The following is a 21,150-nucleotide window of genomic DNA, read 5'->3' on the forward strand; positions in this document are numbered from 1 at the left end:
AATTGGGGCTGTTTCCATTAGAACAGAGGCTATGGTGGGATTTGATAGAGGTATTTAAAATAGGACAGGGTAGATAGAAACAGTTTGCTTCTAATGGTTGAGGGGTCTAGAACAAGGCAACATAGATTATAACATTAAATGTATGAGATTTAGAGAGCAAAATAAACTAATTTTACAGAGTTGTGAGGTTACTGATGGTACTACTAGAGTTTTGACCGAAGCACAGGCAACCAACATTTATGAATAGGTTAGATAGGTGGTTGAAGGAAAGGGGAATGAAGGTATATGGGAACTGAGCAGGCACATGAGATTAGAATCACTGCCCATGTGAGGATAAACACCAACATGGACTAGTTAGGCTGAATGGCCTGATTCCATGTTGTAATTCTATGTAACCCTCCAGAAGTCCTATTCCAGACATCACGCTTGGTTACAGACCAAACCAATCTCCAAATGCGGAATGCTTTTGAATAAACTGCAGCTTGAAACCGACACGCACATTCCAATTTGCACAATATCCTGGTCAAATAACAATGAAACTCGGATTACCCTGAGCCTCTGTTTACTGAACAATTAGACTTTGCCTTAAAAGGACACAGATCCACCTCAGCAGAATAATACATTGGGCCGTATTTTCCGATCGGAGGCTTCCCGCGCGCGGAGGCCTCTGATCTAGAAAAAATCTACGAACTTACCTGAGGGCTCCCGAGGTGCGTATAGTTCCGCTCCTGGGCCTCTCCAACTCGAAATGTGCAGGGCCCACGTATCCCAGAGGGGCAGGCAGTTCGCAAGCGTCCCTGGGATCACGTGGGCCATGGGGAGCCAATAGGAAAAGGGAATCTCCCTTCATACACTTGACAGATAGACCTGTCAAATACATGAATGGAAATCACCCCAAAAACACAGTAAAACATTAAATAAATTTTTTAAAAATCATCACATTTTTAAAATGAGTTGAAATTACAATAAATTAATTATTTTAAACAAAAATGTTATTTTTTGAAAAAAGAATTAAAGTTTTTACGGGGCTAAAAATAAACTTACCATTTTATAAAATGATAAATGAGTGAAAATGTATTTAATTTTTTAAACTTTTTTTTCAACTCTTATCCTGGTAAAAGCCGGCCGTATGCCTGCTTTTACCAGGCGTAAGAATTCTAAGAGTTTTCTGCAGGCGGAGGTTCTCCAGAAAGAGGAACTATCCGCCCGCAGAGGCCCTTCTCCAGGGCAGGCGTCCGATCTGTCACGAGCATTCGTGACAGATCGGAAATACCGGTTTTCAGCGCATGTGCTTCACATGCCTGAAACCGGCATTTCCGATGTCCCTACGGGTGGGTACACAGCGCGTACCCACCTGTAGGGATCGGAAAATACGACCCATTATGTGTTACATTGCATAACATTCATGTCTTTATAAAATTGCATAACCTTCATGTCTTTATAAAATAACATATCATTCAATTTACCTTGAACAACACCACAGCAAATCCAAAGCCTCACATCTAGTGTCTTGTCTGTCATGCATGAGGTGTTACACACTGAATCTCCAACACTTTATTATGGATGTAAAACAACAAAAAAACAGTTATTGACCTGGAGCTGGAAATTTACCAGAAATTACATCTGTCCTCTGATTGACCTCATTACTTTATAAAAGATTAGTTGGAGTTGTGATTCTTTTAAAGCCACAGTATTTATGTTCCTGTGGCCTATCTGCCGATTTAATTAATTTAAAATCAACCAACTAGATACACAGCAAATCTACGGAAACAGCTGCTACAAATACCCCCTAAAGTAAACAGCAATGGTTTTATCTGCTCTATGTAAGATCTGAAAACTACATTTAAAAAGTCATAGGTTAATTTAAAGGAGAAAAAAAATCACCCATGAAATGCGGTGTATTTTATTGAGACCCTGTTCTACAATAATAATTTTCTTTACTTCGCTGCTTCTATGCAGTGCAGTTGACACTCTGGCGATGAACTGTTGGCTATGAGACTTAATGTAGATGTTCTCCTAAAACAATTAAAAAAATAACCTGATTACTTACCGCCTCCTCTTTTGGTAGCCATCATCCAGGATGTTTTTTTAGGGTGCCGTTATACTACAGATAAGGTTCGAGGCTGAAATCTGTAGAGTGTGGTGCTAAGTCAGCAGCCCCAAGTTATACTGCTGACTGCACCTTGCACACTGCTTAACAATAGAAGGAATTCTGCACATGTGCTAGAACACTGCTCCCCTAGTGGCTACCTTTTTAATGTTAGGAGAGGCAGCAGGAATGTACATTTCTCCGATCATGAAAATGATTGAAAAATATGTTTAAGAAGTTCTCGGGCGGTACAGTGGACTGTCTGGATATGTTTCAGTTACAGAGGTACAGTTTCAATTGTGGGTTCACACCTAAATGGAGTTGCTGGGGCACGCGATGCGAAACTATCAACTGAAGGCAGTTTCACAACTCCCCATTTTAGTGGGCTCGAGGGTCAGATCACCATCTTAGTTATACCACCTGGCACATCTTCGAGTTACACTGTCACTTCTGCATTGAGGTGTATCTGAAACCATTTTATATTGATGTGAAAGTGACAATGTAACTGCACCATTAGTTTGTGTTATTTCTGGGTGTTCATGGCAATTGAAAAGCAGAACTGTATTAATAAAATAAATCTCAAATAATTTTTGGAATGTGATATTTTGGTAATATATATATTTAAACAAAACTTGACTGAATACTTAGCCAAGTTATGAATTTGAGACAGTATCTATACATAAACGTGTATATATTTGATGCGGTTTATGATAGTATTAATGGCATGGTTTGCACAAGCAGGCTAATTTAAATCAAAACGAGCTGATGCTGAATCATTGTTGTGAGCTGATTTTTTTTTAATGTGTTTTCAGTATAAATGTTATTATGCTGAATTATTTTACATTTAATCTGAGCTACAATGTCTTGAATTATTCAAAGTAACATTATTCCCACCATCATCATTTTAACCTGTTCTTCTGAGCAGGCGGCAACGGCATCCACCTTAAAAAAAAAAAAAGGTTGTTTTTAATTAGCAGGGTCTTTATTTAAATATGCAGGTCGTTGACTCTGATCTGAGCAGGGAAGCTGCTGCTGTTTTCCTGCCAGGTAGTCAAGTGAGAAGAGAAGTAACTTTGTCAAGATCAGTTTTTTACTTTCCATTGTGGGGCCAAGATGAGCAGGAGTGTTCCTCTGGGCCCCACAAGAAAAGTTTAGGCCTCCCTAGCTGGAGACCACCTCTCGCGCACCACAAGAGCCCCCCTTCCCTCCCCCCCCCCCAGAAACTTGGTCCCCGCACTTAACTGAGTGCCTGTGGACAACCCGAATTCCCGTAGGACTACAGTTGCTTCCCTGCGCCCCATTCTGGGGGGGAATTTGGCCGGCAGCATGTTAATGGGGCCCAGAAGTTAAAATTGCCACGGAAGTGCAAACGGGAGGGAATCTAATTGAAGCAGCCGTTTTCCGCTAGCAGTTCGAATTCCCCCTCTAATAGTAATTCATCATTACATCAGACATTTTCAGCTTTTTTTCACACTTTAATTTGAATCAACAGGGTGCAATCTTTATACAGTTTAATAAAGTTACAATATTTTCTGTGACATTACAAGATGTTAAATAATTCTTTTCTCAGGTCATCACACATTATAATAAAGCCTACCTAAGCTCGCACTAATTAAATATTCTGGTTAATTCCATACTAGTTTAAAGCACCTTTTGTTGGACGTGCACAGCTTCTGATCAGCGATTCACTCGCCTAGAAGCACAAAGTACTGTTTTAACAGCCGATTGTGCCACACACACACAATATTCCGTAACATTGTTTAGCAAAATAACTGCACTTGATGGAGTCTCCCGTCAAATCAGCGATTGAGTCTCGGTTGTTGTGGGTGCGCTAATGAGAGAAGAGCCCAATCCCAGACACACACATACGGCCACACATACTGCATTGAAAGCCAGATGAGGCGGATAGATGATTGGCCTTGCATGCCAGGCGCTTGGCAGACAGACCTCGCAAATTTGCTGCCTCAAATCCGCTCAAGCCAACTCGACAAATGTGCTGCCATCGTGGTCTGTCGGTGGCTGGTCTTCCCAGGTGTTGGGGTTAATGTTGCAAAATTTCAAGGTGGCCTTTAGTGTGTTTTTATAGCATTTCATCGGCCCGCCTCTGATGCGCTATCCGGGCAGCAGCTCTTCGTAACTGCACTTTGCACCTAGCTGTCTCACCTGACTATTGGACACATATTTATAGTGAGACCCTGCTGTGGAGGCAGCTACATTCTATGCAATGACTCCCCTGTCATATGAATTTTAGAATGGGGATGTTTGACACGAATGAGAATTTGGTGGAATGAAAATAGAATTTACAACTTTCTGCCTGCCATTTCTCCAATCATGCATATGGATGAGGTGCTTTGTTATCCAGTGAATGGACCGTGTGTTACTGAATGTACAGTAACCAGCTCGTGATATATTCAACAACATGGTCTACTCACTGGCACTTTACACTTGTAGAATTCTAATTTTGAGTAGGAACATATTTAAATGGCCAGTGAGAGGAATGTGTTGTTGATCGTAATACCAGCTGGCTATTGTGCATTTAAGAAGATGCACTCTACTCACTAGCCCTTTAAAACTGTAATTTTTCTATCATTATGAGATACAATATAATTTATTTAATACACTGCAAAATAAAGATCAAATAAGAAGAGAAAAGATTAGTTAAATGCACAGTCCGGTTTAGTGTACATTTTTACTGGGACAAACTGTGCATTAAAGAGAGCTTCACTGTAAATCACTCATTGCTAGCATGTTGAATAAAACTGCCAATTGTGCAATAAACTCAGAAAATAATGCAATACGTTCCAGAACAGAGAAGAAGGCAGCTACATTCATATGAATAATCAGATTATGGTAACATTTGTTATTTCATCTTTGGCTGTGGATGCTGGTCCAAAAGTTGGGGGTATGACTTTTTTCTTGAAGGCTCTTAAAGTTCACAAGTAGAATGGCTTCTGGCAGAATCAGTGCATTTGGCATTGGAAGTGTGGAAAATGGAAACCTTGCATTGCTGCAATGAATCCACCAACGAAGGTTTAGTTGAGGTGCATTGGTGGGGGAGGTCTACATTGCATCTGACTCAACCAGAGGTGCTGGATGCTGCCATGCAGTGTGAAATGGAAGTAGTATATTCATTGTTTGTCATTATATTATTGTTTGTAAAATGTTACATTTAGAAGAAGTTGTATATGATTTTTTGAACTTAGAAGTGACAAGAGACCTTTCGGCCTTATCAGGTCTTGACAAGTTCCTGCTTTTTGCTCGAAGGACGGACATCCGTCGCATCAGCTTTGACACTGAGGACAAGTCTGATGATGTCATTCCACTGGCTGATGTGCGCAGTGCTGTTGCACTTGACTGGGACGCCAAAGGGGAATACATCTATTGGACAGATGTCACCACAGACTCTATCAACAGGGCGAAGTGGGATGGAACAAAGCAGGAGGTAAGTTCATGTATCTGCATAGGTTAGGAGGCTGAAGCCTGGTATGTTCACAGTGGTGTACAGGAAGAAGAAAAGGCAAAGCAAGTACATTTTATGAAGGAAGACATTTTGCAATCAATCAATCTATACTATGCCAAACACATTCATCCTATGAGGGGCAGCTTTATCCTGATAAACTGTAGTTACCTCTAATGCTCGGAAAACAAAGGCTGATAAAAAGTTAGCTTATGGGAAGGAAATGTACCATTTAATTTTAGCTATTATCCAATTAGATTAGGATTATGTCGAACCCTCAGTTGATATATTTTCTTTGACATCATGAATTCTATACAGTTCACTGCTATTGTGGGAACCATATATAAATGTGTTACAATAAAATGAGTTATAGATAGAATATTTTTATGTAATTTCAATAACAGTGGGGAAGTCATAAAGACTGCGTAATATATCAGAGGTCATAGTCTAGTGATTTGGTAAGTAAGGGATTCAGTTTATATGCATTTTTTTAATCTTAGAAGCTTCATAAAGCAATATGTTGCAGTATTATCGTTCTCCGTCTGATAGTGTTTTCAATCAATTTTCTTTCAGGCTGTCGTGGACACCAGTCTGGAAAGCCCTGCAGGGCTAGCTGTTGACTGGGTGACAAACAAGCTTTATTGGACAGATGCAGGTAATCCAACCAAAAAAGATTACATTCAGCATATCTGTCACTGCCTATCAAATGTAGCAGCACTGGATTTAAAATATTTTGATTTTTGAGGGATTTTCTTGAGGCTTTTATAGTGTTTATGATCAGCAAGAGATGTACAAAAGTGAAACTATCTTCTGGTGCTGGAGTGCATGGGCGCCTATCCCCAAAGCATGGTTGTGGGTGGAATCTTGCTGAATTAGATATTGTGGTTTTAAACCCACAACCTACACCACATAGGTCCCTGGTGATTTGGTGATTAAGATTCAGTGCTTTCACTGCTGCGGCCCAGGTTCAATTCTCGGTTGGGGATTTATTTGGCTCGAGTGGAGCGTAAACTGGTTGGGCCGATGGCCTGTTTCTGTGCTGTATATTCACGTGGCTCAATGAATCAGAGTTCCAACACTATACTACGCAGCATATTCATTAAATTAAATGTATCGTGTTTTACAAACTAAAAATTTATTTGTAATCCTTCATCTCATTCTTGTTTTTAGGTACTGATAGAATCGAGGCCTCAAATTTAGATGGCAGCATGCGCACAGTCCTTATCTGGGAGAACCTGGACAGACCCAGAGACATTGTGGTGGATCCTATCGGAGGGTTTGTTCACTTGACATTAATAAGCAGTTTGGCAGTTCAGCTATTGTTATTCCTTAGTATTACATATCCAAAAGCTTTTAGTTTTGTTATTTGTAATGTAATAAGAATTTTATGCTCCATTTATCTAATGATTCATTTAAATGCAAGGCAGAATATTTGATTTTGCTGTCAAGTTTTAGCTTGTCGCAGTTTCCTGTGTAATTGGAGTTTTCAGGCATATCTGACCCCAACCTAACCTGGGTCTGAGTGATTAAACTTCTGCAGTGTCATTTTCTTTTTAATCTCTGCATAAAATGCCTCATTTAATAACTCAGTTAAATGCAGAGACTGAAGCTGATCTGTAGTTATCGGGTTTGAACATTTATCATGCCATAATCCAAACCAAAAGAATTCTTTATCTTACTTTCTTTACTTGAAGGTACATGTACTGGACAGACTGGGGAGCCAACCCAAAAATTGAACGTGCAGGGCTGGATGCCTCTGAGCGGATAGTAATCATCTCCTCCAATCTCACTTGGCCCAATGGCTTAGCAGTGGACTATGAGACAGAGAGACTGTATTGGGCTGATGCAGGCATGAAGACAATTGAGTACGCCAACCTCAATGGGACTGACAGGAGGGTACGAGAACATAATCATTAATGGTTTCATTCTGAAAACAGAAGGAAAAATAATTTAAACTATATTGATACTAATTATCTTCATTGTTGTATTAAATTCACTCGGGATTGAAATATTAAATATTACTTTTGTCCATCTATGGCTGGTGTTTATATTAACCTTGTATTATTATTTGGGATAGTTGTGCTGAATATTAATTGAATGGAGTTACTTATTCAGGAGGATACATATACAAAACACATCTTCTTGTTCTTGAAAGCAAAGAATAATCAGTTGCCTTCTAGTTACAATAGATGGATAACTCATAGACTTTTTTGAAATTGTATCAGCATAAATATAATTAAGCTGTCTCATGTGACTGACCTTGTACTTTTCAACTTACATTGCAAATCCATGAGACACACGCTTAAAGCAACAGTTAATCCAGACTGATCGAAACTTTCTTTCCTCCCTCCATGCCCCCCCCCCCCCCCCCAAACAATTCTTGTAATTCTCTTCTAGGTCCTGATTGGCAGTCATTTGCCTCACCCTTTCGGCTTGACTCTACATGAAGATAAGATTTATTGGACTGACTGGCAATCAAAGAGTATTCAGAGTGCAGATAAAAACAGTGGCCTGGGACGTGTGATGCTGCGAGAGAACCTGGAAAACCTAATGGATATTCACATGTTCCATCGTCATCGAACACCAGGTAATTGACAAAGTGTCAGAAGCCCCGAAAGAGTGTGCAAACTCTCAGATCAGCTTTAATGTAAACTACGATTTATTTTTAAGGGGACTAAATTAACCTTTTATCTATTACCTTACAGTAATTATTATAAAAGATTTATGTTTCATTTATTTATTTACAGTGGCTACCATGTGTAAAATAAACAATGGTGGCTGCAGTCATCTCTGCCTTCTTGCTCCACTGCCTAAGGCCTACAGCTGTGCATGTCCCACAGGCATAAACCTCCTTGCAGACGGCAAAACCTGTGCCCCCGGTAAGATGTAACTCCCCTTTTGGTATGTGGCAAATAACAAATCTATTTCAGACTTTCTTTTAAACAAGGATAACTCAAATACTTTTTGAAAAATGGTAGCTAAAGAGTGCCTGGAATTAAAGTAACCTGCTCCTCATTGGCTGTCTCTTCCCAGCAATATGCTGACATTCAAAATTTCCGTATTTAAAATTCTGAATTGTAAGCTGGACTGTATTTGGACTTTAATGGGTATTTATAGCTATATTAAGTTGCTATTATTAACCAGCAAAGTGACTTGAGTTGCTAGGTGTGAGCGCAGTGCTCTTTGTTTTGTTTCTGAGCAGTAAACGGGCTTTAGGAAACTGGCATGTGCATGCAGAACTAACACTTCAGAAAGCTAAGAGGCAGCCTGCTCCTGAAAGGATAGCATCATGTCTTCACTGACATAGTTTGGTGACTGAAAAGATGGTTTAATAGTTTAGGAATTGCTTTTTCATCTGACTGCATGATATTTTTTTATCATGTTTCTGCATTATTTCAGGTATGACTAGCTTCCTCATATTTGCACGAAGAACAGATATCCGAATGGTGTCACTAGATATTCCTTACTTTGCCGATGTGGTGGTGCCTGTCAATGGATCAATGAAAAATACAATTGCAATTGGAGTTGATCCTAAAGAAGGTGAATGTTAATTTATGACAAAGCTTTGTATTGACCTGTTTTGAGACATAAATGCATGAACCTCACTGAGTCATTTAGTTGTACATCCACAATAAGCTACCAACAAGTACATTGCTGTTTCATCACCAAACCTGAGTTAAGGTTGCATTTTTTTTGATTGTTGAGATTTACTAATATTAAATTAAAATGCCTTGTTCTCTTGGCATTTGGTACCAATTCAGCATGACCAGAATCAATCTATATAGAACTACTTTGTCACGAGGTAACTCAGATTTGTGTAACACTGCAAATCCAAGATTACATCTTCAAAACTGTTTCAAAACATAGTTAAAGTTAAAAATACACCAACATTGCTTGGTCATCGCCTCTGATTTCACTCCTATTTGAACAAAATTGTTCTTTTTTGCTGACTGTCTTTTTGGTTTTGCAAGTTCAGTGAAACTTTACATCAGTCTGTCTTCCTGTGAGTAAAGTGTGCTCAAAATAAACAGGTCATAAACCCTTCACAAATTAACCCATTCACGAGTGGAACTGAAGAACCCATTCACGAGTGGAACTGAAGAAATGTCATTTTTATTTTAGGGAAGGTGTATTGGTCAGACAGCACACTGAATAAAATCAGCAGAGCCAACCTGAATGGATCACAGCAGGAAGACATTGTAACCACAGGTGAGAGGTCAGAGCCAGTCTGCGCATTTTATACAGCTGGTTCGAGAAATCCAAAGTGCAGTAGAACCACTCCAGAACAATGGCCCATATTTTCCAATCGCAGGCCTCCCGCGGGCGGAGGCCTGCAATCTGGAAAAATCTGCGCCCTTACCTGAGGGCTCCCAGGACGCGCACAGTTCCGATGCTGGGCCTCTCCAAACTTGAAGTGCGCAGGGCCCACGTAGCCCAGAGGTGCAGGTAGTTCGCAGCGTCCCTGGGATCACATGGGCCATGGGGAGCCAATCACAGAAAGGAATCTCCCTTCATACATTTGACAGGAAGGCCTGCTTTTACCAGGCGTAAGAATTGTAAGGGTTTTCTGCGGGCGGAGGGTCTCCAAAAAGCAGAACTATCCGCCCGCGGAGGCCCTTCTCCCGGGCAGCCGGAGGATCTGTCAAGATTGACAGATCGGAAATGCCGGTTTTCAGCGCATGGGCTGTGCATGGGCTGAAACCGGCATTTCCAATGTCCCTTCTTATGTTCATTAATAAATAGACATTCTTATTATGAACACAGCTAGCTTTTGCTAGACACTTTTATTGAGCACATGTGGACTAGGTACAGTATCTGTAGAGGCTTCCATCTTGACTGCTGCCTTGTGGGTAGCCTAGTGCCTCATGGGTAATGTAGTCTTAATATACATACAGCTGGGTAGTGTAGTCTTATACATACAGCTATATACAGCTCTACGGCTCCACCTAGTGTCCACTATAGAATGACATGTTATTGATCATTACACAATGTCCCTATGGGTGGGTGCACAGCGTGTACCCACCCGTAGGGATCGGAATATCCGGCCCAATGTCTTTGGGAGCTGTACAAACTACATTTTGTAGAGGGCAATATTTATTGGGTATTTAGTTTCTCTACCAATAAGGAAGACACAAAAAGTGTATTGTGTCCAAAAATAATGTAAATGAGCTATTGTATTTGTGCTTCGCAGAGCCACGCTGGGTTTTGGTTTGTACAAACTGTAAAGCCAGATTGGACTAGCTCAGCTATCTGGCCCAGATTATTTCTCGTCTCTGTTAGACACAAACTGTTTTAACAGAATATAGTAGCTTGGTTTTCTTGATAGAATGAGGGGTGTTAACTCCAAAATAAATTTACTGTTGGAAATGAGAGTACTATAATATTAATTCCAAAATAAACTATTGTTAGAACTGTACATTCTATAGATAGTGTTTTTTTCTTCTCAGGGTTAATGACCACCGATGGACTGGCAGTGGATGCGACGGGCCGTAAAATATACTGGACGGATACTGGGACGAATCGGATTGAAGTTGCTAATTTGGACGGAACAATGAGAAAAGTTCTGATCTGGCAGAATTTGGACAGCCCAAGGGCCATTGCTCTTCATCATGAGAAAGGGTGAGTAGGCAGGTCGTAATATGATGTTCAAATAAATGGTAAATTCAGTGATTTGTCATTGTAATTTTACTAAAGTATATAACATAAATCTATTTTTTAAAAATCCCAAATTTATCAGAAAAGGAGTAAAAATAACCAAGTAGTGCATGGTTTTGTTTTATTGTACCATGTACACTGTATTGTGTATTGGTTCACGTTCTCAAAGCTGAAAGGATGTGAAGTAAAACTGCCATAAATATTTAAGTCCTCTGAGTGTGCTTGGATTATTAGTGATGTCCGTCTAAGGTGTCAGTTTGCCTTAGTTGGTACCACTCTTGCCTCTCAGTCAGCAGGTTCAAGCTGCATACAGTACTTGAGTACATAATCTAGCCTGCACTTCAGCGCAGTACTAAGCTGCATTGTTGGGAGGTGCCATCTTTCAGTTGAAGCGTTAAACTGAGTCCCTGTCTTCTTATTCAGATGTATTTAAAAGTTCCATGGTACTATTTGAAGAAGAGGGTGAAATTCTTCCAGAGTCCTGTACAATATTCATCCCTCAACCAACACCTGCAAAACAGATTAATTGCTCAGTTGTCTCATTTGCTGTTTGTAAGACCCTGCTGTGTGAATTGGTTGCCATATTTCCCTAAAGAACAAACTTGCATTTATATAGCGTTTTGCACGACCTCAGGATGCTCCAACACGCTTTACAGCCAGTTAAGTACTTATGAAGTGTTGTAATGTCAGGAAACATAGCTGCCAATTTGTGCACAGCAAGGTCCCACAAACAACAATGAGCTAGCGACCAAATATTCTTGTTTTTTTAGTAATATTGGCCAATACACCGGGAGAACTCGTGTGCATCGTATTCGAATAGTGCAATGGAATCTTTTGCATCCACCTGAGAGGGCAGACAGACCTTGGTTTAACAGCTCATCCGAAAAACGGCACCTCTGACAGTGCCGCACTCCCTCAGTACTGCACTTGGGTGCCTAGATTATGTGCTCAAGGCCTGGACTGAGAGCTGAACCCACAACCTTCAGAGCCGAGAGTGTTACCACTGAGCTAAGGATAACAACGGTGTCTGCAACTCATAATAGTAATTCATTGGCTGTGGAATACTTTGGCATGTCCTCAGGATGTGAAAGATACTATATAAATCCAAGTTCTTTCTTCATGTTCTCCTGTGCTATTTTTAATGAATTGGCTAATAGGCTTGCATTAAATTACTGTCGTTGCTATTTTAACACGGTTGTTAACCCATTTATTTTAAGAGCACAGACATCGCCATTCTCTAATAGGTATTAATGCTACTGCTGGTTAATAAGTAAATTATTTAAAATTTGCCCCGTTATATAAAAGGAAGGAGATGTTATCTAATACTTAATGGTTATGATCTAGATTGTGTTAATGTATTTCTTATTGTATATTGCTAGGTTCATGTACTGGACAGACTGGGGGGAACATGCCAAACTGGAACGTGCTGCAATGGATGGGTCGGACAGAGTGATTCTCATCAATAGTAACCTGGGCTGGCCTAATGGTCTGGCCATTGACAAAGTAGGCTCCCGGCTCCTGTGGGCTGATGCACACACTGAGGTACACACAGTCACTCTGTACCAGTATCAGTATATTAAGTAATTGATAGAAAAATATTTCATCAGGTATGATTGTTTCCTTGAAATAGCAGCCATCGCCATTTTCAAAATTTCCCCAAAGAGTGTGGTTAAATGGGTTTTTGTTGTTAATCAGGAATTTCCTGTATTCAAAATTGATGTTACTCCCAATGCCAAGATGTGTTATCAAAATAGCATCTCATCTATGCAAGAAAGTTGTCCTCTTCTCAATAGTTCTCATCTGGATTAGACCTAGACCTGAATGGAAGCCAGGAATATATCTAGTGTTTCCTATACTTTGCTTTGTTTTTCTCTGTCTTGCTTGTTTAAAGAACTATCCCTGAGAAGAAATCTAGTGTAGTTCATCATATTTCTATTTTTATTGCATAGCGTATTGAGGCAGCTGATCTGAATGGTGCTAACCGCCGTACTCTGGTCACACCTGTCCAGCACCCTTATGGCCTGACTCTGCTTGACCCTCACATTTACTGGACAGACTGGCAAACTCGAAGCATTCAACGAGCTGACAAGAACACAGGTGGTGACATAATTACGGTGCGAGGCAACTTGCCAGGGCTAATGGACATTCAGGCTATTGACCGAGTCCGACCTGTTGGTATGTTATATTTTATACTATCGTGCGCTTCTTGCTGGTTGGTTTCTACTCGGTGTAGGTGGAGGGTTAGATTCTCTGACCTGAAATACATATATCTATAACATATAGAAAATCTTACATCTGTACTCACTTTCTCGCACCAAGTTCCATTCACCCATCACCCTGTGCTCGCTGACCTACATTGGCTCCTGGTTAAGCAGCGCCTCGATTTCAAAATTCTCATTGTTTTCAAATCCCTCCATGGCCTCGCCTCTTCCTATCTCTGTAATCTCCTTCAGCCCCACAAACCCCCGAGATATCTGCGCTTCTCTAATTCTGCCCTCTTGAGCATCCCTGATTATAATCGCTCAACCATTGGTGGCCGTGCCTTCTGTTGCCTAGGCCCTAAGCTCTGGAATTCCCTGTCTAAACCTCTCCACCTCACTACCTCTCTGTCCTCCTTTAAGACACTCCTTAAAAACCTACCTCTTTGACCAAGCTTTTGGTCACCTACCCTAATTTCTCCTTATGTGGCTCGGTGTCAATTTTTTTGTCTTGTAATACCCCTGTGCAGCACCTTGGGATGTTTTACTATGTTAAAGGTGCTATATAAATACAAGTTGTTGTTCTGTCTATGAAATCTTATTACAGGAAACTTTATGCTATCCGGCACCGACGGGACCGAGCTGTTGCCGTTCCCTCAAAACTGCCGGACAAACCAGCGTTAATGTTGAAGCATAAGCTCCGTATCTGGCAACAAACACTGTTGCTTAGCAACAGCTTCTAAACAGTCGGCCGTACCTTGGAAACATCTCTGTCGCTTAGCAACAGCTTCAGAGAGACTTTGCAGAGCCTGACTGTTGAAAAAAAAGCCACGAGAAGAAAAAAAACCTAACAAAACAGCTCCTGATTTTTGCCGGTGGCTCGAGCTTGCCGGACACTTAGCCTCTGGATAACACAAAGTTTCCTGTACTTGTTATCATGTTTTTATCACACTTTCATGTCACCATTTTCCATTATAAATTCCTATGTCGACGGTTATAATGAAAACTACCTGTGTAAACTTCTCATGCTGTAATTACACTCTCTGGCAGCACCTCATTCTCGGCTCCGCAGCCTGTACTGCAAAGAAACTCCTATGTTCCATCTTCAAGAAGGAAGCCTGTTCACTGTTTTGCTCACATTATCAACCAGAGGAAAATAAACGAGCTCTTTTTCTAAATATAAAGTAATAAACATCTGCAGACCACGTTGGAAATTTATACTTTGAAGGTGTTTGCTTTGAGAAAGTATGGTGCATTTACACTACAACTGTAGCATTGGTGTGAAGTGGTTTTGCAGTCTGAATCCGCTGACGGGGCCTGACCAGACTGAAGTGGCATGACACTCCTTGTCAGAGTCAGTTTGGATCTCGCGATTCACACTCCAAATTTGGCGTAAGTGCAAAGTGATTTCAGTTTTGCTTGGACGCTACATTTATGAAGTATGAATCTACTGTAAATATTGGTTTGTGAGATTACCGTGACTGGAATATAACTGGCCTAAGAAGAAGTGCAGAATAGATCACAGCATCAAGTAGGAATACACAGCCAATTAAGCCTTAACAGGAGCCAGCCTAGAAATATCTGCACATAAGTATGAAAACCAGGCTTCATCTTAAACAATTGATTCTGACTGGAATTTAGCAGAGTGCTTGAGGGGGAGGGGGGGAAATACAGGTAGTCACTAATATAACTGACTCCGGGGGTGATTTTTGTCTGCTTACCAGCCTATTTGCACTAACATATAGGGTGCTAGGCAAACAAAAACTTCTTTTAAAATGCTGCTACCCACTGGCTGGCCAACCGCCTGATTTAATTTTGGAGTTGGCCTGGAAATGGTTGGCCAGCATTCCCACCTTAAATGGGGGAGCCTTGTTGAGGTATTTAAATCAGGTCCTACTCCTGTGCTCCGCCCAATGGAATCGAGCATTGTGTGGCTGGTCCTAAAAGGGATTGCTGCAGGTTGCTCCAAAAAAAAACTAAGGAAACAGCCGTGGCACTGAATTTTGTGGATGCATGTTCCTCCTGGCCCCCAAAAGCATTTTCCAGCCCATTGCCAGTCCTTCTATGACCCCACCCCCGCCCCCGGGGATTGCCTCCGCTTTAAGCGCCTACTCCCAGCTCGGCTCTGTGGAGGTCCTGCCAGATTTTCCACCACACCCCCAATCATCAGCTGCCTGTCAGCACTCGTTAATCATGCAGGTGAGGCCCGACCATGAAAATGGTTTGGGCCTCTCGCTGGTGCCATAAGGCAGGCAGTGTAATCGCTTCACCCACTGCCCGCCCGATGTACACTCTCTGTGAAAATCCCCTTTGTTTGAAAAGAGAAGGGTGCTATAGAATTTTATTTTGAGAAACGACTGAAAATGTTAAACAGCCAACTCCTGATAATTCAGTCGTATTTTGCTGAACATAATTAGCGTTATCCAGAAATTAAAATTAAGCAATTGGATTAAAATGGTACAGTAGACTTTTTACGCATAATTCAATTCGAATTATCCAGTAATTCAGATTAATTGACTTTGATTTAACGAGAGTAAACTGTACATAGGAACTGGTTCTATCCTAGATACTCTACTTCCAGTATTATAGTCCACTCAAAGCCCCCAGAATCCAGTTTAGCAAATTTCACATTAATACTTTCACACTTTGCTGAAGGAGGTTTTGGTTTGTTCCTGTACAGGTTTTAACAAGTGTAGTGTCAGGAACGGGGGCTGCAGCCATCTCTGCCTTCCACGTCCCAATGGTATCACCTGCGCATGTCCAACAGGAATCCAAATGAAGAATGACGGGAAAACTTGTGACAGTGCTCCTGAGACCTACCTCCTCTTCTCCAGCCGTGGCAGCATCCGCCGAATCTCTCTGGATACAACTGATTACACGGATGTGCATGTTCCAGTTCCTGAGCTACATAACGTCATCTCCCTGGACTATGACAGTGTGGAGATGAAGGTTTATTATACAGATGTCTACCTGGATGTGATCAGGTAAGGGCAGAGCATTGCCAATGAGCCACAATGCATTGTCATTATAAACTGTTCACTTTTGAACAACGAGTGACAATTTGTTCACGTCAGAATCTCTGGTTCACAAAATAATTTTTAAAAAATTGAAAGGGATGGCAGAAAAAGAAAAAGAAAGAAAGAAATTAATAAATTTATATAGCGCCTTTCATGACCGCAGGATGTCCCAAAGCACTTTACAGCCAATGAAGTACTTTTGGAGCGTAGTCACTGGTGTAATGTAGGAAACACGGCAGCCAATTTGCGCACAGCAAGCCCTCACAAACAGCAATGTGATAATGACCAGATAATCTGTTTTAGTGATGTTGATTGGGGGCTAAATATTGGCCAGGATACTGGGGAGAACTCCCCTGCTCTTCTTCGAAATAGTGCCATGGGATCTTTTACGTGATAGAACAGACGGGGCCTCGGTTTAATGTCTCATCTGAAAGACAGCACCTCCGACAGTGCAGCACTCCCTCAGTACGTCACTGGAGTGTCAACCTAGATTTTTGTCACGGTGGAATCATTTGGGATGGTGAAAACATTAAATTTAATAAAAGGAGAAATTTTTAAAAAGAGGGTGTTACTATTTACTATGGAATCAGCATACATGATTTCTCACACACTGAATTCTAAATTGTGCTGGGAAATGTACCCAATGAAGGTGAGAAGCTGCTCCCTAAAAGGGAGGAACCCAGATTCTTTTACACACCCAAGTCACCTGGTTACAGAATAATTTTGGTAGAGGTCAGTCAGAAGATCGCAAGCCTATTTCCCCCAATCAGGATTTGGTGTTTGGGAGATTTAACAATTAAATAATGAGGTGTACGGTTTTTCACTCTATGTGAAAGAATCCTTTAGCAAGCCAAAAAATGCAATAACCGAGCACTAACGGTTGTCTAATTTAAAAATATACTACTGCAACATCTCATTGTGTTGATTTTGAGTGTGCTAAAATCTATATTTCACTCCCGATGTACTTTAAGGAGTTTATTCAGTGAGTTCCTGAACCATACAGCCCACAGTGGTCTCGGGTTCAATCTCTATGTTGAGTTAGCTGCTAGGGGTGGATTTATAACTGGCCTCGGTACCTCTGAGTTAAGGAAGGGAAAATCAGCCAGGATTCTGGCTTCTGATCACTATCTGCTGGAAGTGCAGTTAGGACGGGAGACTAGAGAAACTGGGGGCTTTCCATTCAAAGAAATAAGGGGAGCTTCTTTTGGGGTCGGGCACCCTGGCTTGGGCACAACACGAGCGGAAAATTGGCCAGTTTGGACTACACACCTGGAAAGGAATAAAAACAGAAAATGCTAGAAATACTCAGCAGGTCAGGCAGCATCTGTGCAGAGAGAGAAAAACACTCCACAGATGCTGCCTGACCTGCTGAGTATTTCCAGCATTTTCTGTCTTTATTTCAACTTTCCAGCAGCTGCAGGATTTTGTCTTTGTACACCTGTAAAGGAACCTGCCTGATTTTCCTGCATTTAAATTAGCAAAAGGAAAATTGAGCAGCTTTCGTTACTTGAGCCTGCCTATTTTTCTGATATCTCCTGTGCAATCCAGTACACCTGGGCGCAGAGCCAGGACAATCTCCCCTCTCAGTGGGCACGACGGGCAGAATGGGCTCCTCCTGTGCTGTATAATTCACATGTGGATGTCAGACGAGCACATCTGTGGTGCTGTCTCACACCCCTGTAGTGAAGTCGTCGTCTTCTTCTTAGGCAGTCCCTCGGAACCGAGGATGACTTGCTTCCGCATTAAAAATGAGTTCTCAGGTGACTGATGAGTCCAATGCGGGACCTACAGTCTCTGTCACAGGTGGGGCAGACGGTGGTTGAAGGGGTGGGTGGGTGGGGTGCTTGGGTTGACGTGCGCTCCTTCCGCTGTTTGCGCTTGGCTTCCGCTTGCTCCCGGCGAAGAGACTCGAGGTGTTCAGCGCCTTCCTGGATGCTTCTCCTCCACTTTGTGCGGTCTTGGGCCAGGGATTCCCAGGTGTCGGTGGGGATGTTACACTTTTTCAAGGAGGCTTTGAGGGTGTCCTTGAAGCATTTCCTCTGCCCACTTGGGGCTCTCTTGCCGTGTCAGAGCTCCGAGTAGAGCGCTTGTTTTGGGAATCTCGTATGAAGCATGCGGACAATGTGACCCGTCCCTCGGAGCTGATCGAGCATGGTCAAAGCTTCAATGCTGGGGATGTTGGCCTGAGCAAGAACACTGACGTTGGTGCGCCTATCCTGCCAATGGATTTGCAGGATCTTGTGGAGGCAGTGTTGGTGGTACCTCTCCAGTGCTTTGAGGTGCCTGCTGTACATGGTCCATGTCTCTGAGACATACAGCAGGGCGGGTATCACTGCTGCTCTGTAGACCATGAGCTTAGTGCCGGGTTTGAGGTCCTGGTCTTCAAACACTGTCTTCCTCAGGCGACCGAAGGCTGCACTGGCACACTGAAGGCGGTGTTGGACTGTAGTGAAGTAACTGTTGAAGCTCACTGTCACGGCTTACGCATGAATAATGGCCACTTGGATGAGGTACTCGAAGGTGCCCATCACTGTGGTACTGTACTGCAGCAGGGAGCCATCAGCTTCAAGGAAGCGAAGGGGAAAATTGATCAGAAAAATAGAAAAGCGATTAATTAATAGATGTTGTTTTGAAAAACTGGTAAAAATTATGTGGGTGCATTATGCGGGACTTCCTTTACAGTACCTACCAGACGGAGAATATGATGAGAATGGTTTGACAATGAGAATTCAAAATTCAAAAGAAATGAAAGCTGTCATTTCCTTTCAGCATGGATTATTCACAGTACTATGATGTAATAAATTTCAAAGCAGGCCAAAATGTGGCCCCGTTTGATGGGATAGGTAATATATTGAAAAGTTTTTTAGTCTCTCGAAAATATCTCCGCACCTGGCAAAAAATTTTGAACACTCTGCATTAGGAAATTATTCACACAATTACATCGCAGCAATATTTATGTGTGTGTGTATAAAAATATTATATCTATACATTTTGATGTACTTTGACATACCAGAAATCTGTTGCTAATGGCTACAGAACATAGGAACAGGAGTAGGCCATTCAGTCTCTCTAACCAGTTCCACAATTCAGTTGTATCATGGCTGACCTGTACCTCAACTCCATTTACCCGTCTTTGAACCATATCCCTTGATACCCTTAGCTAATAAAAATCTGTTGATCTCAGTCATGAAAATTTCAATTGACCCAGCATCCACAACATTTTGGGGGTGAGAATTCACATTTCCACTACCCTTTGTGTGAAACTGTGCCTTCTGATTTCACTCCTGAACAGCCTCATTCAAATTTTAAGATTGTTCTGGCTTCCTCCAGTAGAGGAAATAACTTGTCTGTATCTACTTTATTGAACTAATTTATCATTTTGAACACTTTAATTAGATCACCCTTCAACATTGTAAACGCAATGGAATACAACCCAAGTTTATGCAACCTGTCCACATATTGTAACTCTTTAAGCCCTGCTATAATTCTGGTGAATCTGTGCTGTACTCCCTCCAAGGACAATATATCCTTCCTGACGTGCACATTATTACAGATGGGGTCTGACCAAGGCGCTGTACAACTGAAGCATCACTTCCTCATGTTTGTATTCCAAACCCCTTGAGATAAAGGCCAACATTACATTAACATTTTCGATTACTTTTTGTACCTGTACACTAGCCTTTAATGATTTGTCTATCCGGACACCCAAATCCCTTTGTTCCCCCACAGTCTATAGTCTTTTTAAAGTTATCTATACTTTTTGTCTTTTCAGAAGTGCAAACCTCAATGGTAGTGGAATGGAGACAGTCATTGGCCAGGGTTTAAAAACGACTGATGGTTTGGCCATTGACTGGGTAGCAAGGAACCTCTATTGGACAGACACTGGCAGAAACACTATTGAAGTGTCCTGGCTTGATGGAAACTGCCGGAAAGTGCTAATCAACAACAGCCTGGATGAACCAAGGGCAATTGCTGTATTTCCTAGAAAAGGGTAAGCAATTCTTTTTAGGAGAAGCAGGGTCCAGTTCAGACTTTCTTCTTCTTCTTCTTAGGCAGTCCCTCGGGACCGAGGATGACTTGCTTCCACATTAAAAATGAGTTCTCAGGTGACTGATGAGTCCAATGCAGGACCTACAGTCTCTGTCACAGGTGGGGCAGACAGTGGTTGAAGGGGCGGGTGGGTGGGGTGCTTGGGTTGACGTGCGCTCCTTGCGCTTGGCTTCCGCTTGCTTCCGGCGAAGAGACTCGAGGTGTTCGGCGCCTTCCCGGATGCTTCTCCTCCACATTTTGTGTAATATGTCACATTCCATATTGCTGTACTAAATTAATAGCCATCAACTGTCTTAACATGGAATAATTGTCAACATCATATGAATGGCGAGTTAAATCAAGTGCATATCGGTTCTGGGAGTGGCTTTATCGTATCGTCTTGTGTTTAAGAACTACAACCCACTTAAGATTTGAGATTAATGTGTTGATTTATCAAATGTGCCTGCAACCGTACTGTTAACTGAAGATGAGCCATTACAATTCCAAGGATTGTTGGTACTGGACATTCAGTGATGCAACGTTCGAAAGCATTCAAATCAACCTAAATTAAGCAAAGTTTATAAGAGAAGAAATTAGGGTAGGCAGACAATTTATTTAAAATGAAAAAACAAACCTAGAACACAGCATAGACCCACTGCAGAGGCCCAAAGGACTTCTCTTCCTTCCCTCAGTCTCTCTAATGCC

At 41.7% G+C, this 21,150-nt stretch overlaps 1 protein-coding gene across 1 annotated transcript in view; it reads left to right on the forward strand.

Moving 5' to 3' along the window:
- The window catches only part of lrp4 (low density lipoprotein receptor-related protein 4), a 512,348-nt gene that overhangs the window by 441,967 nt on the left and 49,231 nt on the right, over positions 1-21,150 (forward strand). The window contains exons 17-29 of the mRNA XM_086008096.1: positions 5,323-5,531; positions 6,120-6,201; positions 6,717-6,822; positions 7,241-7,442; positions 7,944-8,133; positions 8,294-8,425; positions 8,946-9,086; positions 9,669-9,755; positions 10,994-11,165; positions 12,581-12,743; positions 13,151-13,376; positions 16,080-16,383; positions 20,189-20,407. Of these exons, the coding sequence (XP_085864222.1) occupies positions 5,323-5,531; positions 6,120-6,201; positions 6,717-6,822; positions 7,241-7,442; positions 7,944-8,133; positions 8,294-8,425; positions 8,946-9,086; positions 9,669-9,755; positions 10,994-11,165; positions 12,581-12,743; positions 13,151-13,376; positions 16,080-16,383; positions 20,189-20,407 (2,233 nt within the window). The remainder of the gene's footprint in view (positions 1-5,322; positions 5,532-6,119; positions 6,202-6,716; positions 6,823-7,240; positions 7,443-7,943; positions 8,134-8,293; positions 8,426-8,945; positions 9,087-9,668; positions 9,756-10,993; positions 11,166-12,580; positions 12,744-13,150; positions 13,377-16,079; positions 16,384-20,188; positions 20,408-21,150) is intronic.

The sequence above is a fragment of the Somniosus microcephalus genome, chromosome 15 (assembly GCF_052327205.1).
Source record: "Somniosus microcephalus isolate GS21.2 chromosome 15, FLI_Smic_1.0, whole genome shotgun sequence".
NCBI classification, from domain to species: Eukaryota; Metazoa; Chordata; class Chondrichthyes; order Squaliformes; family Somniosidae; genus Somniosus; species Somniosus microcephalus.